General features: G+C 42.3%; 2 protein-coding genes across 3 annotated transcripts in view; one reads left to right on the plus strand and one right to left on the minus strand.

Moving 5' to 3' along the window:
• LOC126499705 (GTP-binding nuclear protein Ran) lies at positions 1 to 508 on the minus strand (the record flags this gene model as incomplete). Its single annotated transcript, XM_050139012.1, has 1 exon — positions 1 to 508. A coding segment is annotated over exon 1 (420 nt), but the record flags the coding sequence as incomplete, so codon positions are not given.
• Positions 1 to 12,213, plus strand: part of Agxt2 (alanine--glyoxylate aminotransferase 2) — a 40,621-nt gene that overhangs the window by 16,436 nt on the left and 11,972 nt on the right. For both annotated transcript variants that reach the window (XM_050139009.1, XM_050139010.1), the window contains exons 6-10: positions 640 to 733; positions 1,383 to 1,476; positions 7,385 to 7,485; positions 8,016 to 8,108; positions 10,789 to 10,921. In XM_050139009.1, coding sequence (XP_049994966.1) covers positions 640 to 733; positions 1,383 to 1,476; positions 7,385 to 7,485; positions 8,016 to 8,108; positions 10,789 to 10,921 — 515 coding nt within the window. The remainder of the gene's footprint in view (positions 1 to 639; positions 734 to 1,382; positions 1,477 to 7,384; positions 7,486 to 8,015; positions 8,109 to 10,788; positions 10,922 to 12,213) is intronic.

A 12,213-nucleotide genomic window follows, 5' to 3' on the forward strand; every position in this document is an offset into this window, starting at 1 on the left:
TCGGTGGAAGACAATAGATTTTGCCTTCACTTTTCTGTCCTTAATATCCACTTTGTTGCCACACAATACAATGGGGATGTTTTCACACACACGTACCAGATCTCTATGCCAGTTAGGTACATTCTTGTAAGTAACTCTTGATGTTACATCAAACATTATAATGGCACACTGGGCTTGGATGTAGTAGCCATCGCGCAGGCCCCCGAACTTCTCCTGGCCGGCTGTGTCCCACACGTTGAACTTGATGGGTCCTCTGTTGGTATGGAAGACGAGCGGGTGCACCTCCACGCCCAGGGTGGCTACATACTTCTTCTCGAACTCGCCCGTCAAGTGGCGCTTCACGAACGTCGTCTTCCCGGTGCCGCCGTCGCCCACCAGGACGAGCTTGAACTGGACTTGCGGCTCTCCCTGGGCGGCCATCGCGGCGATCCTTCCGAAAGACTCTCCGCGCCTGTCCGACTGAAGCTGGAAAGATGGCGGAAGCGCGATTCCTCGATGGAGTCTTAAAAGGCGTCAGATTCGAATGTTTGCATTGTTCCAGTTCCTCCCATGTCTTTTGTATTTTTTTTTTTTCATTTGAAGCAAGGAAAAGAGCAAAGTGAAATAAACTTGACCTCCTTCTCGCATTTCTCTCCTCAGAGGAGCCTATCACGGATGCAGTCCCTACACCCTCGGCTTGACAAACGTAGGGAACTACAAGGTGGATTTCCCCAGTGCGATGGGCTGCCGCTCAGTAAGTTCTGAGACTTTCGTCTTGTCTCACTATAAACTGCTGGGGTCACTGGATAATCGATCCTTTCTTACTGATATCGGAATTAGAAACTAATATAAAACATGCCATTAGCCAAGATCTCAATTTTACTTTAAAAAAAAAAAAAACCAAAGGCCAATTGAAGAAAACATTTCTTAGAAATGCCCTTAGAGTCTGAGTAATAGTTAACAATAGAACTTTGCATTTTATTTTGCTTATTATGTACCATCTAGAGACTCGAGCATCTTAGAAACTTGCACACACAAAGTTTCTATCAAGTCATCCCTGTCCTTGCTTTCTGTCCTCACAGGCCATACCCATCTTTTCCAGCATCAGAACCAGATACCCAATTATCCTCATTCTTTATTAAACCCTCATCTGCTAACCCTTTAAAAGAGTTGCTTCTGAACTAACATCAAAATTAATTTTCTTTAAATAGTGGTCACATCAGTAATTTCTAAGAAAAATGTCTCTTCAAAAAAGATTACAATTTTATCGTTAACGAGAAAGGAATGAAGAAGGTGTCTCAACACCAAATTAAGAAGCCCACTTGCCTTAGCTGCCACTACACAACCTTCAAATTGCCCATTCTGTGAACGTTTTACTAAAATCCTCCTTTTGTGATTTGCAGACAATGTGCCCAGATGTTTTCCGTGGCCCTTGGGGAGGAAGCTACTGCCGAGATTCCCCCGTGCAAACAGTTAGGAAATGCAGCTGCGCTCCAGGTCCGAATGGGCAGGGAGGGAGGGTAGAGCTGAACGCTGGGTGGGGTGAGGGATTTGGAGAAGGGGAAAACAAGCAAATTCTGGAAACTGGGAAAGGGAAAAGTTGAAAGAAACAAAACGGGGAAACACTAAAGTGATCCCCTAAGTGACTCAGCGCTTCACATGCCCACTCTCGCTGTGAATGGTCCCAGCTGCCATCTGGCTGTGTGGGGACAGCTTCTCACGCTCTCAGATGTAAGCCGAGAAACAGCATGTTACCTGACAATTAAGTGGGCCTCTGAAATGAATGTGATTCTTCATCAGTCCCCAATGGGAGAGGGGAAAATGGAAAAGGAGACATCTGCAAATCACAGAACACCAGTCAACAATTCTCGAGGGACCCCGAACGGCAGCCAAACAACATCTGTTGGACACGGGGACGTTTGTGGATGCCACTGACCCTCGTGTCTCTTGCACAAGATTTAGTCATACTTGCCAGGAGAAGTTCTATTTATCAATCCCATTTTTATCTGAATTCATAGCATGAAAGAGAAGGGGAATGGAAACACCGTTGGCTGCTTTCTGGTCAGATTTATCATCAGTACAGAACCTTTGGAGCAGCTGCTCCTCGGGAGCTCTAGAGGAAGGACAAGCACTCCAGCCAAAAGCTAGTTAATAGACTTGGATGAGTCACCGGGTTGAGAGGAAGCCTGAAAAATGGAAACCTTTAAAACTGAGCTTTGAATTGAAAACGAAAAAAACCACTCACCTTAAAATTCATACAAGATAATAATGAAATGGAGGGAGAAAGATTGGGCATTGGAACAAGACAAAATGTCATGGTCACAGAACCTAAGAATGCACTGAAGGTTTTAACCTCAACTCAGACTCTGAGTTTTAAGGAAGATAAGCTGAAGTTTACATTCAGGAAGTAGGAAAAGTAGGGCTGGACCTCAAGTCTTCAGAACCTAGCTTTAGAAAACTGGTGCTTTCAGTCCCTGTGAGCACCCTCGTTCACACGGGTGTGCCAGCAAGTTGAGCCCAAGATGAAAAATCATTCCTTTTCTTCTTCTTTTCCATGCTTGAGGACATGCATGGAGTCGAGAGACACAGACTCCACTCCATCTTGGACTTCAGTTTTCTCATTTATAAAAATAATAACAATAGTAATAAATAGCACAGGCCTTGTTCCCATCACACCACTTCGTGAGATCAGGAATATGCAAATCCTTTTAGAGGAAAGCATTTAATAACAGTTTCCATTTTCTTGGGAATATAAATGTATATCACATGTGTGTGGCATCGAGAGCTAAAGTCAGCCACGTGCATCTCAGAGTTCTCAGGCTCTCTGCTCTGCAGAGCCACCAGCAAAGTCTAGAAGCACGCAGAGCTGGTCACTTCCTTCCCTCCTTTCTCTGCATCCTTCCCTCTGTCCATCTTCTCTGCATTCTCTCTTAGAGGTCTTTCCCTACGACCAGTGGTTCTCAGCCTGTGGGTTGTGACCCCTCTGGGGGTTGCATATCATATATCCTGCATATGAGAAATTTACATTATGTTTCATAACAGTAGCAAAATTACAGTAGCAACAAATTAATTTTATGTTTGGGGGTCACTTCAACATTCTTTGGTTGAGGGACAACTAGGTTGTTTCCTGGTTCTGGCTATTACAAATAATGCCACTATGAACATAGTTGAACAAATGTCCTTGTAGTATGATTGAGCATCTTTTGGGTATATGCCCAAGAGTGATACCACGCTTTTCAATAAGATACTGAAGTGGACTGTAGACTCCTGTGGTGTCTTTATGTCCAGCCATTGTACTCAGTCCATCATGTCAAGTAATTTTAATGTAGATGGTTCAAGCATGCAGTTGCTTTTAGAATTTTCTCCTTGGATGCATACAACCATAATATGGATATTTTCATCTCATAATTATTTCATCAAATCCCATCTTAGGTCAGTTTGCCATCTTTCTTTGGTAGATGTCATAACCTCCTATCTACCTTCTGAATTGTTTATTCTCCAGAGACTCATTTTCCGGATTTCCAGGCACACCCCATGACAGACTTTTTCTCTTCTCACCCTTACAGTGTCCCAAAGCTGGCACAGATTGTGGCATTCTTTCCTTTGTGAAAGAAACTCTTCTTTTTCCTTAACAATATTGTCCTTTCTTGGTTTCTCATTCTTCTTGGTTTCTGTAACACCAACTGAAATAGACTCTAGAGTAATAACTCTGTTATGATATCCAACAGAGCATCCGCATCCTCTTGATGTTGCCATGGAGACACCAATGTACCCTATCTCCCTCCATAGGAGGCCTGACCTGAAGTTACAGGAATGAGCCAACACGACACATCTGAAATGGAGAAAACATAATAGATAGTGTTACTTCCCACCAAACACATGGATAGGCGCCGGTAAATACCAGGTGTGTAGGGTAAACTCAAGTAAATTCTTCCTTTGACGTGATTTTACCCTAACTTAAGCACTTAAAGTTGATTTTATTCCATTCTGGTATTCTTAGTTACAAAAGAACTTGCTAAACCCAGAAACCAGGCCTTTTATTCGTGTTTTATATATCTGCTAGAGTCATGTAAGACTCTGCCTTGTCCTTTGCTAATGAAAATAGAAAATTTCACTCTAAAGTTATGAGGTATCTATGTCAATAAATTTTTCCTCAATGTCCCATGCATTCTCGAAACACGATATTTTCCTTATGCTTTAGTGGACTATAGTGTAAACACATTTAGGTTTAGTTTTCTTTTATAGTTGTTGAGGGTTTCTCTTGTCTTCAGGAGACAGGCTGCATGCATGCCTCTAAGCAAATGATGGAAGACAGTTGTCTCCCCACACAGACCCGAGGTACTTTCATATGAGATGGGCTGAGGCTCCCACTGCATCCACATCTTTCTCTTGATCCCTTCTGCTGGCATAGACTTAGGGCTACATTCAGAGATGCTATGGGCTGCTGAGAACCATACTATGAATGCAGATAAACATTCTTAAAGTTCACTCACGTGTAAACACTGCTCATCTCGCTTTCCTCCTTCCTGGAGAGTTCCTGTATCCAGAGGTGGTACACAGATGGTGGCTTCCGGAGCTTTAGCAAACTCCCTGAAGGATGTTCTGTCTCTTTGTACTCTTCCACTCATATGAGTTTATGCTTGTTTCTCTGTGTATTGAGGCTGACAGCTAGGGATGCATCTATATCCACCACCAAGGACATTTCCAGCATCTTGAAGCAGGGCAAGAATACATACCTGTAACTTCTGAGACATTTGGAATGGATAGACAGCTGCTGCAGGCTTAACAAAACAGATAGCCCAGGTTAGCTCCATCTCAAAACAACTAAAACTCACACATAAATGTAAAAGGCACTCTCACTGAAACAAACAGTTATGCAAGAGAAGAGACCCTAAAGATCTTGTAATTGTAGATTAACTCGGGTAAAAGCTTTCAAACACTTTTTCCAAACTTAACTACAGCAGGCAAAGTTTCCTGTTTGTGGAAAAATTAAATTTCCTGCAACTAAACTCAAGTATGTCACTTTTAAGTGCTTCTAAACATGAACCCAGGAAGAATCATTCTACCAACAAAAGCACACCTAGAATTCAACTAATAGTACGTGTGACAAAGAAACATAAGAAAATCAAATTATTCTTTCTTATACTTTTGGCAAAGAAAGGAACCCAGAACACATAGACACCACGTTCAAATTCTGTGTGGAGTAAGCAAACCCTGTATTTAGAGACCTTGTTCTTCTCTTTGAAAATGTTTAACTGTGAAAAACAGTGAAACATAAATTGTAAAAAATAAGTGTTGCCATTTGAATAACACGTTCTATTAGGCAAATGTATCATACAAGTCACAACGGGGTTGTAGGGAATGGAGAGATTGCTCGGTGGTTAAAACCACTGACTGCTCTTTCAGGGGACCTGGGTTCAATTTCCACCACCCACATGGTGGGTCACAACTGTCTGTAACTGTAACTTCCCTCTGATGCCATCTTCTGACCTCTGTGGGCAGCAGTTGCCAATGCTGTCCACATACATGCAGGTAAAACACTTGTATGAATAAATAAATAAACTTTTTTTTAAAAAAAAAAAGTAAAATTACTTCTAGCTGGACATGCTGTTACACACCTTTAAACCCAGCACTTGGGAGGCAGACACAGGAGGTTATCTGTGAGTTTGAGGCCAGACTGGTCTACAAAGAAAGTTCCAGGACAGCCAGGGCTCTGTCTCAAGAAACCAAGAGAGAGAAAGAGAGAGAGAGGGGGAGAGAGAACAAAATCCTCATGCTTCTCCTATAATAATAACTACTAAATTGAAATGACAGGCTTCAATTTTCCTTACCAAAACCACAACTTCTAAAATATTTACAGATGTTTTAAATACTTAAATTATTACTTCCTTAAAAATGAAAAAGGGAATGGTTTTCTTAGAAATGCAAATAGGTCTTGGGGAACTTTAGTAAGTTTTCTCCTGAGGGTTCTTGACAAACACGGGACACTGAACTTCGGTTTTAAGGTTCCACAGAGGGCAAGGGTGAAAAGACAAGATCTGGGACACATCCACAAAATAAGATATAACATGAAAACTTCCCCAGTCCTAGAGCTGGTGTCCCAAGAGGCCACATGCTCCTCCAGGGGTCTACTAGAAATAAAGACACCGGCAGTGCATCAAGGTGACAAGCTCTGCAAGGATTCTCTCACTGAAAATCTCAGCTACAAGCTGCCCAGCATGAGGCTTTGCATTCTGAGCTCTACTAAGCCTGCTGATTTAAATGCAGAAATGCTGTGTGCTCCTGGAAGCTGCAAGTGGAGAGGTACTCTGATGAGCCTACGTGCTTCTAAGCTTCAAAAAAATGCTCACAAATACCAAGGAAAACAAGTTATCCATTGTCAAAACTAACACACACGGAAACACAACTCCACATTCTAGAAAAAGACCATAAGAACTCCAGGCAATCGAATTATCAGACAATGGAATGTGTATCTTCAGTAAATTTAAAGAAAATTAAATAGTGAATACAATTTGAAAATATGCATAGTACTTAAGAAACTCAACAAAATGACTGAGGAGCTTTTAAAAACAAGCATGTCTTCTAGCAATAAGTAATCGCTGACACTTAAAACTCAGGGGGTGGGTTATTATCAGTTCAATCTGGGAAACAAAGGGGTTAACATATTAAAGGCACCCCCTGAACAACAGCTGATTCCCTAGCCAGAGAGGAATTTCAAATAACATTGCTCAATATGTCACAAACCTATGACAATGTTTACCATTTATTTTTCCCCGATTCTTCAGAAACTGACCCATGGTGTACCAGACACTTGACAAAGCCACAGATTCCAAAACTGAATGCGCCCTCAATTAAAGAAGAAAGGCCTATAAATAAGAGACCCGAACCTGGAGTCAAGAGTGACCATGGAAAAAAACTTATCTGACCCTAACGCATCCTTCTTTAGACTGAATTCTCATGGTTATAGAAGCACACTTACAGACTGAATGCCAGAGCACTTTGCAGTTTAAAAGCGTGTCTGAGAACAAGGGACATTCAACAGTACAGTTGAAGTTGAATACATTAAGCCACCCCAATAACACCTGAGTCAGACCCTACCCATCTAAGAGGATGGTCCTTACGTAAAATGATTTTCTATACTAGACTTGATACTTTGGTGTGTTCCTGCCACAAATGAAATTACTGAAGTTGTCTGTTTCAGACCTTTATGGCTGTCCTCATAGAGTCATTCCTGCAGAATGCCCCCCCCCCCCCCCCCACTTCAGAGATAAACTCCCGTGGATCCCGGCTCACGGTAGTCTAAGGAACTCCAGCGAGGGAACTGTTCTTACTGCTCTGTGTTTTCTCAATGCCGTTCTCACATCACATGCTGTGATTTGTCCATGTGTGTATGTGTTTGCTGCAGGCTGCTGCCAGGCTAACCAACAGTATATTGAACAATTCAAAGAAACTCTGAACACGTCTGTGGCCAAGTCAATTGCTGGATTTTTTGCAGAGCCAATTCAAGTGGGTATACAAACCTAGTATCTCTCTGAATTTTCCGTTATCACAGTTTTGACTCCAAATTAATTAAACATCCATTTATGTGTTCCTTTGCAAGCTCAGTTCATTCTTTTGATCCCCCTTTTAAAAAAGCAAAACAAACTAGTTTTCAGTTTACCTTCAAAAAAATACATCATTTTCATTCCTGCATGGAACAAGTGGACAGATAAATAGGTGAAGTCATTGAATCCCTAAAGTCTTCAAGAAAAGAAGATACCTTTGATGGTTAACTATTTGACACATACTGTTCAGGGAACCCATCTTTAACTCATCAAGTCTCCTTGTTTCTAACCTCAGGAAAGAATAGAGTCACAGCTTTTCCCCTAAAGGCATGGTGGCGAAACCCCAGTTAGAACAGTTCTACCCACTGTTCATTCAGCTGGCAGCACTGACGTCATTGTGATGAGGATAATGATGATTCCTCATCCTTGGTGCTGAGCCACGGCTCCTGTTGACACTCAAGCCTTCCTGATATAATCTTTATATCTTTGCAGGGTGTGAATGGTTTTGTCCAGTACCCAAAGGAGTTTCTGAAGGAAGCTTTTGCCTTGGTTCGAGAGAGGGGAGGTGTATGCATTGCCGATGAAGTGAGTGGCTATGCCAGGATCAACTTGGTGCGGTAGGCACAGGCCAGATGTAGAAAGAGACCTCTTCAAACCCTCTTTGGTATTTCAGGCAGAAAGCAAGTCCATGGACTCTGAAGTGTGGCCATAAACAAATATAATGGAATTTAAGCATCCAACTGGTTTCTATTTAAAACGTTGCTATCAGGCATACATGATGATACTGCTATACGGTGTGCTTTAATTCTCGCCATTATTATTATTATTATTTCTTGTTCTATGAATTGTTGCCAGTCTCCTGACAAGCCATAAAAGATATTTAATCTCATGGTCTTAGTGTTCATATTAATGCCAAAGCAATGTCAACTAGATTGTTTTTTTAAAGTAATGAATAATTCAGCCTCTAAATGAGAAGGTTGCTACCACTTCAGACATGCAGACTTAGAGAGCACAGACTTGTAAAGTGCCAGAGTGGAGGCAGCCCAGCTGAAATAAGTACACGGTAGCCCCTGCTTTGAAGAAACTACCGCTCACCAGCATTGTGGGCTCCAGCTTGTATCTTTAGAATTATGCCTTGGATTGCAGTTTATTAGATAAACCAGCATTTTATCTGCTTAGCATAGCTCTAGAGATTTTTTTTTTAAGGACCAGAGGGTGGTACCTAAGGCACAGAAGTCCTCTCCCACCTTACCACTGGGGCCAGCGTGCTTGCACGAACAGGTGGCTTGAGCCACTGTGGACAAATGGGAAACCCATGTGACTCCTATTTACGCCAGTCTCACTGGCCTTTACTGGTTGTTTTCCTTGGCCAAAATTTCCTCTCAGTTCATGCTGGGTTGCTCTGTAGGCAGAACTCTTGCCATTGCCAGCGCCACTTGTGTGGCCAGGCCCCTGTCAGGCTCAGCGTGTACCACTGCCAAGGCTGTGCAGTAGCAGCTTGAACAAGGTCTTCCTGCTCCGTTCCTCCTCCCTTCCTTGTTCTAGTGGACTCATCAAGGTCCCATCAAGAGGGAGGTAATCGACTATTAACAGAAGAAGAAAAAAAAAAAGAAAAACCACATTCAATCAGTTCGAAATTAGCTGTCTCGGGAAAGATGGTAAACCTTGGCCTTGGAATTCGCACACAGCGAAGCGTTCACAATCAGACTAATTAGAAGGAAGGTAGGCTGAATTCAAAGAAAATCAGAACTTTAGAATTTCCAAGAGATGTGATTTCACGGCCGTCTCTTGTTTCTCTCCCCACCACCCCCAATTTCGTGACTTTCAAGAACATAGCAGTGGACAAGTTTAAGAGAGACTGGGATGTTAACAAGTAACAGGATAATAACAGACAGAGGGCATGGCCACTGCCCCAGTACCCTGCAACCACAGCTTCAGCTGTCCTGCTCCCTACCTTGTAACTCCCATCCCTGGAGACACTAGGATTTACACACAGCAGAAGGATCCATCTGTCCTTCTGTGCATCCAACCCTATGAAACTCATGGGACTGGCTAGGCTTTATTCTGCATGGTTTTACCATTTGTGCCATTTTTATGCCTTTTAAGATACATGGAGAGGAGAAAGAATATTGGCCAAAGGACAAATTACATGGAATGCCTACATTATTATTGGGCCAGTTAATCAACTTATCCAGTGGCCCGTAGCTAGGAAGTAAAGACTTGGGGTTGCAGAGTGGGTCCATTGGACTCCCACATCTCATGTATTGGTCACTGTCACCTAAGGACCACCAACCTGTTCAGCAACCCCTTGCAGCAAGCTGTAATAGGGGTAAAAGAGAAGAAAGGAAGTCTGGGGAGGGGGGAAACAACAAAACTTAGTTTTTGATGCATTTGAGACCAGGCTTCCGGTGTCCATCCCACCTTGCCAAGTGTGCATGTAGAGAGAGAGACAGGCAGACATAGAAACAGAGGCAGATAGAAATCAAGAAAGGCTCTGGTCTGTTCATGACATCTTTCTGTCATGATTTCTTTCCTTCTACAAGCACTAAGAATCTAGCTCAGGCAGGGCTGTCATGACACATACATTAGTAATAAGAATCTGTTGAAAGACTCTAGTGGCCTCATGCCTAGAATGCTTTGAATAGAGTCTACCACGAGCTAGGCTGAATAAAGTGGATTTTGAAACATAAGTCGTTGAGAGTAGGGACAGTGTGAACAAAAACTATGATCAACTTTCAACGTATAGCTGGTTCTGGATTAAAGCAGTTATGCTCTGAACCACTGGCTCAGCAGCATCATCCTCATAGTACAGGAAGATAGAAAGACAGCATTTTCTCTTTGTGTGGTAAGCATCCAGTCCTGTTGGATAGATAGTTACTCTTGCTTCCTCCAGGGGAACCAGTTTCTCCACTTTTCTCTCTGTTTGTCTTGTGCACAGGAGAAACTTATTAAGGAGGGTTAAACATTCTGACGCCTTTTGCACGTGTTATTTATATAACTCTCTAGCAGTCCTGTGTTGTGCTAGGCTGATAGAATTATTTCTCTTTGGTAAGTTAATTAACAGAGATTCAAAAAACAACATTTCCAAAGTCCCAAGAAGCTAGGAATGATTTTGGATGCATCCAACATCAGACATGGATCGAGGGTTTTGTCTATAAGACTGCAAGGATCCAGAAGGCTAAGGAGAGATGGGAAGGAGGTAAAGGAAGGGAATAGAACAGAGTCTGAAAGAGTTTTCTGGTGATTTTTTTTCATCTATTTCCAGGTGCAGACAGGATTTGGAAGGCTGGGCTCTCACTTCTGGGGCTTCCAAAGCCACGATGTCCTGCCTGATATTGTCACCATGGCTAAAGGGATTGGGAATGGCTTCCCCATGGCTGCAGTTGTGACCACTCCAGGTACAATGTCCAGCATGCCCACACTTGCCTCCTGGGCCTCCTGCACTTACAATGGTGTAAAGCACTGGTTGTGACGTGTATAGGCTAGAGGCAGTGATGGGCGCCACACGATGTGTTGTCTAAGCAAAGGAAAGAGGAAGGTGCCAAGCCAGGGGGCAGCTGGAAGAGAATCGGTCATCCCCTCCTTTCTGGAGAAAAGATGACCTCCTCCATCATAGTAGTTGGAACCAGAGTTCTACCATAGTGAAGAGGATTGGGTGAATGGGTTACAAAAACAAAACACTGAAACTTCCAGAAGAATATTTTCTTGGAAGAGAATCTTCCATGGTCACGTGGTCTTCCAAGGCCATTAACTACGCATACAAGGTCCCGATTTCTCTATCAGTGTCCTATCAGACACACAGTCATATAAAATAAAATCTCATTTATGCAGAACACTCTATGACGCAGTTCTCAGCTTGTGGGTCACAGCCCTTTTGGGGTCATTTATCAGATATCCTGCATCTCAGATGCTTACATTAGGATTCATAACAGTACCAAAATTACAGTTATGAAATAGCAATGAAATAATTTTATGCTTGGGGAATCACCACAAAATGAACTGTACTGAAGGGTTACAGCACTAGGAAAGTTGAAAATAACTGCTCTATGAAATAGGAGTGAAAATTTGATTCTCTATTGTAGGGAGACTTTGACAGATTTTATTTCTTGTGAACCATTGATCGTTGAAAATTATTTTATATATATTTTCTCCCAATAGTCAGCACATTTCTGAGTCATTAGGTAACTAAAATCTTGTGATATCTGTTTTCATAAAATAAGCAAAAGCACAAGAAGCTTAGCTATACATGGACATGCAAAAATGAAACCCATTACATTGTATAATCATTACATTAATTTAAAACCAAAAATGCATGATTGCGGAAAGCGAAGCGTAATGAACTGCCCTTGACAGAATGCAGAACTATGCTACTGAATTCATCATATAAGGTCATCTCCTCAGCTCCTCCCTCTAAGTCTCATGAGTAGAAATAAGAGATGCGGTTAATCGGAAAGTTTCTGCAGAGTCCTGCACGTCAAGTTTTCAGAGGCTTCCTAACTCACGTGACACATTAAAGATTGTGTTGTCACCTTCTCATTAAAGAAATAAGCTGTCCCCTTTCCCACATATTAGTGACCTCTGGCAGAGTAAGATACCATGGATCAAGTGGCTGGAATAACAGAAGTTTATCTTCCCACAGATAAGGCAGACAAGATCAAAATGCTGGCAGAGTTGAATTGTGCCTATGATT

This window comes from Alexandromys fortis, unplaced genomic scaffold (genome assembly GCF_014885135.2).
Source record: "Alexandromys fortis isolate MF-2015 unplaced genomic scaffold, M_Fortis_MF-2015_v1.1 scaffold_37, whole genome shotgun sequence".
NCBI lineage: Eukaryota > Metazoa > Chordata > Mammalia > Rodentia > Cricetidae > Alexandromys > Alexandromys fortis.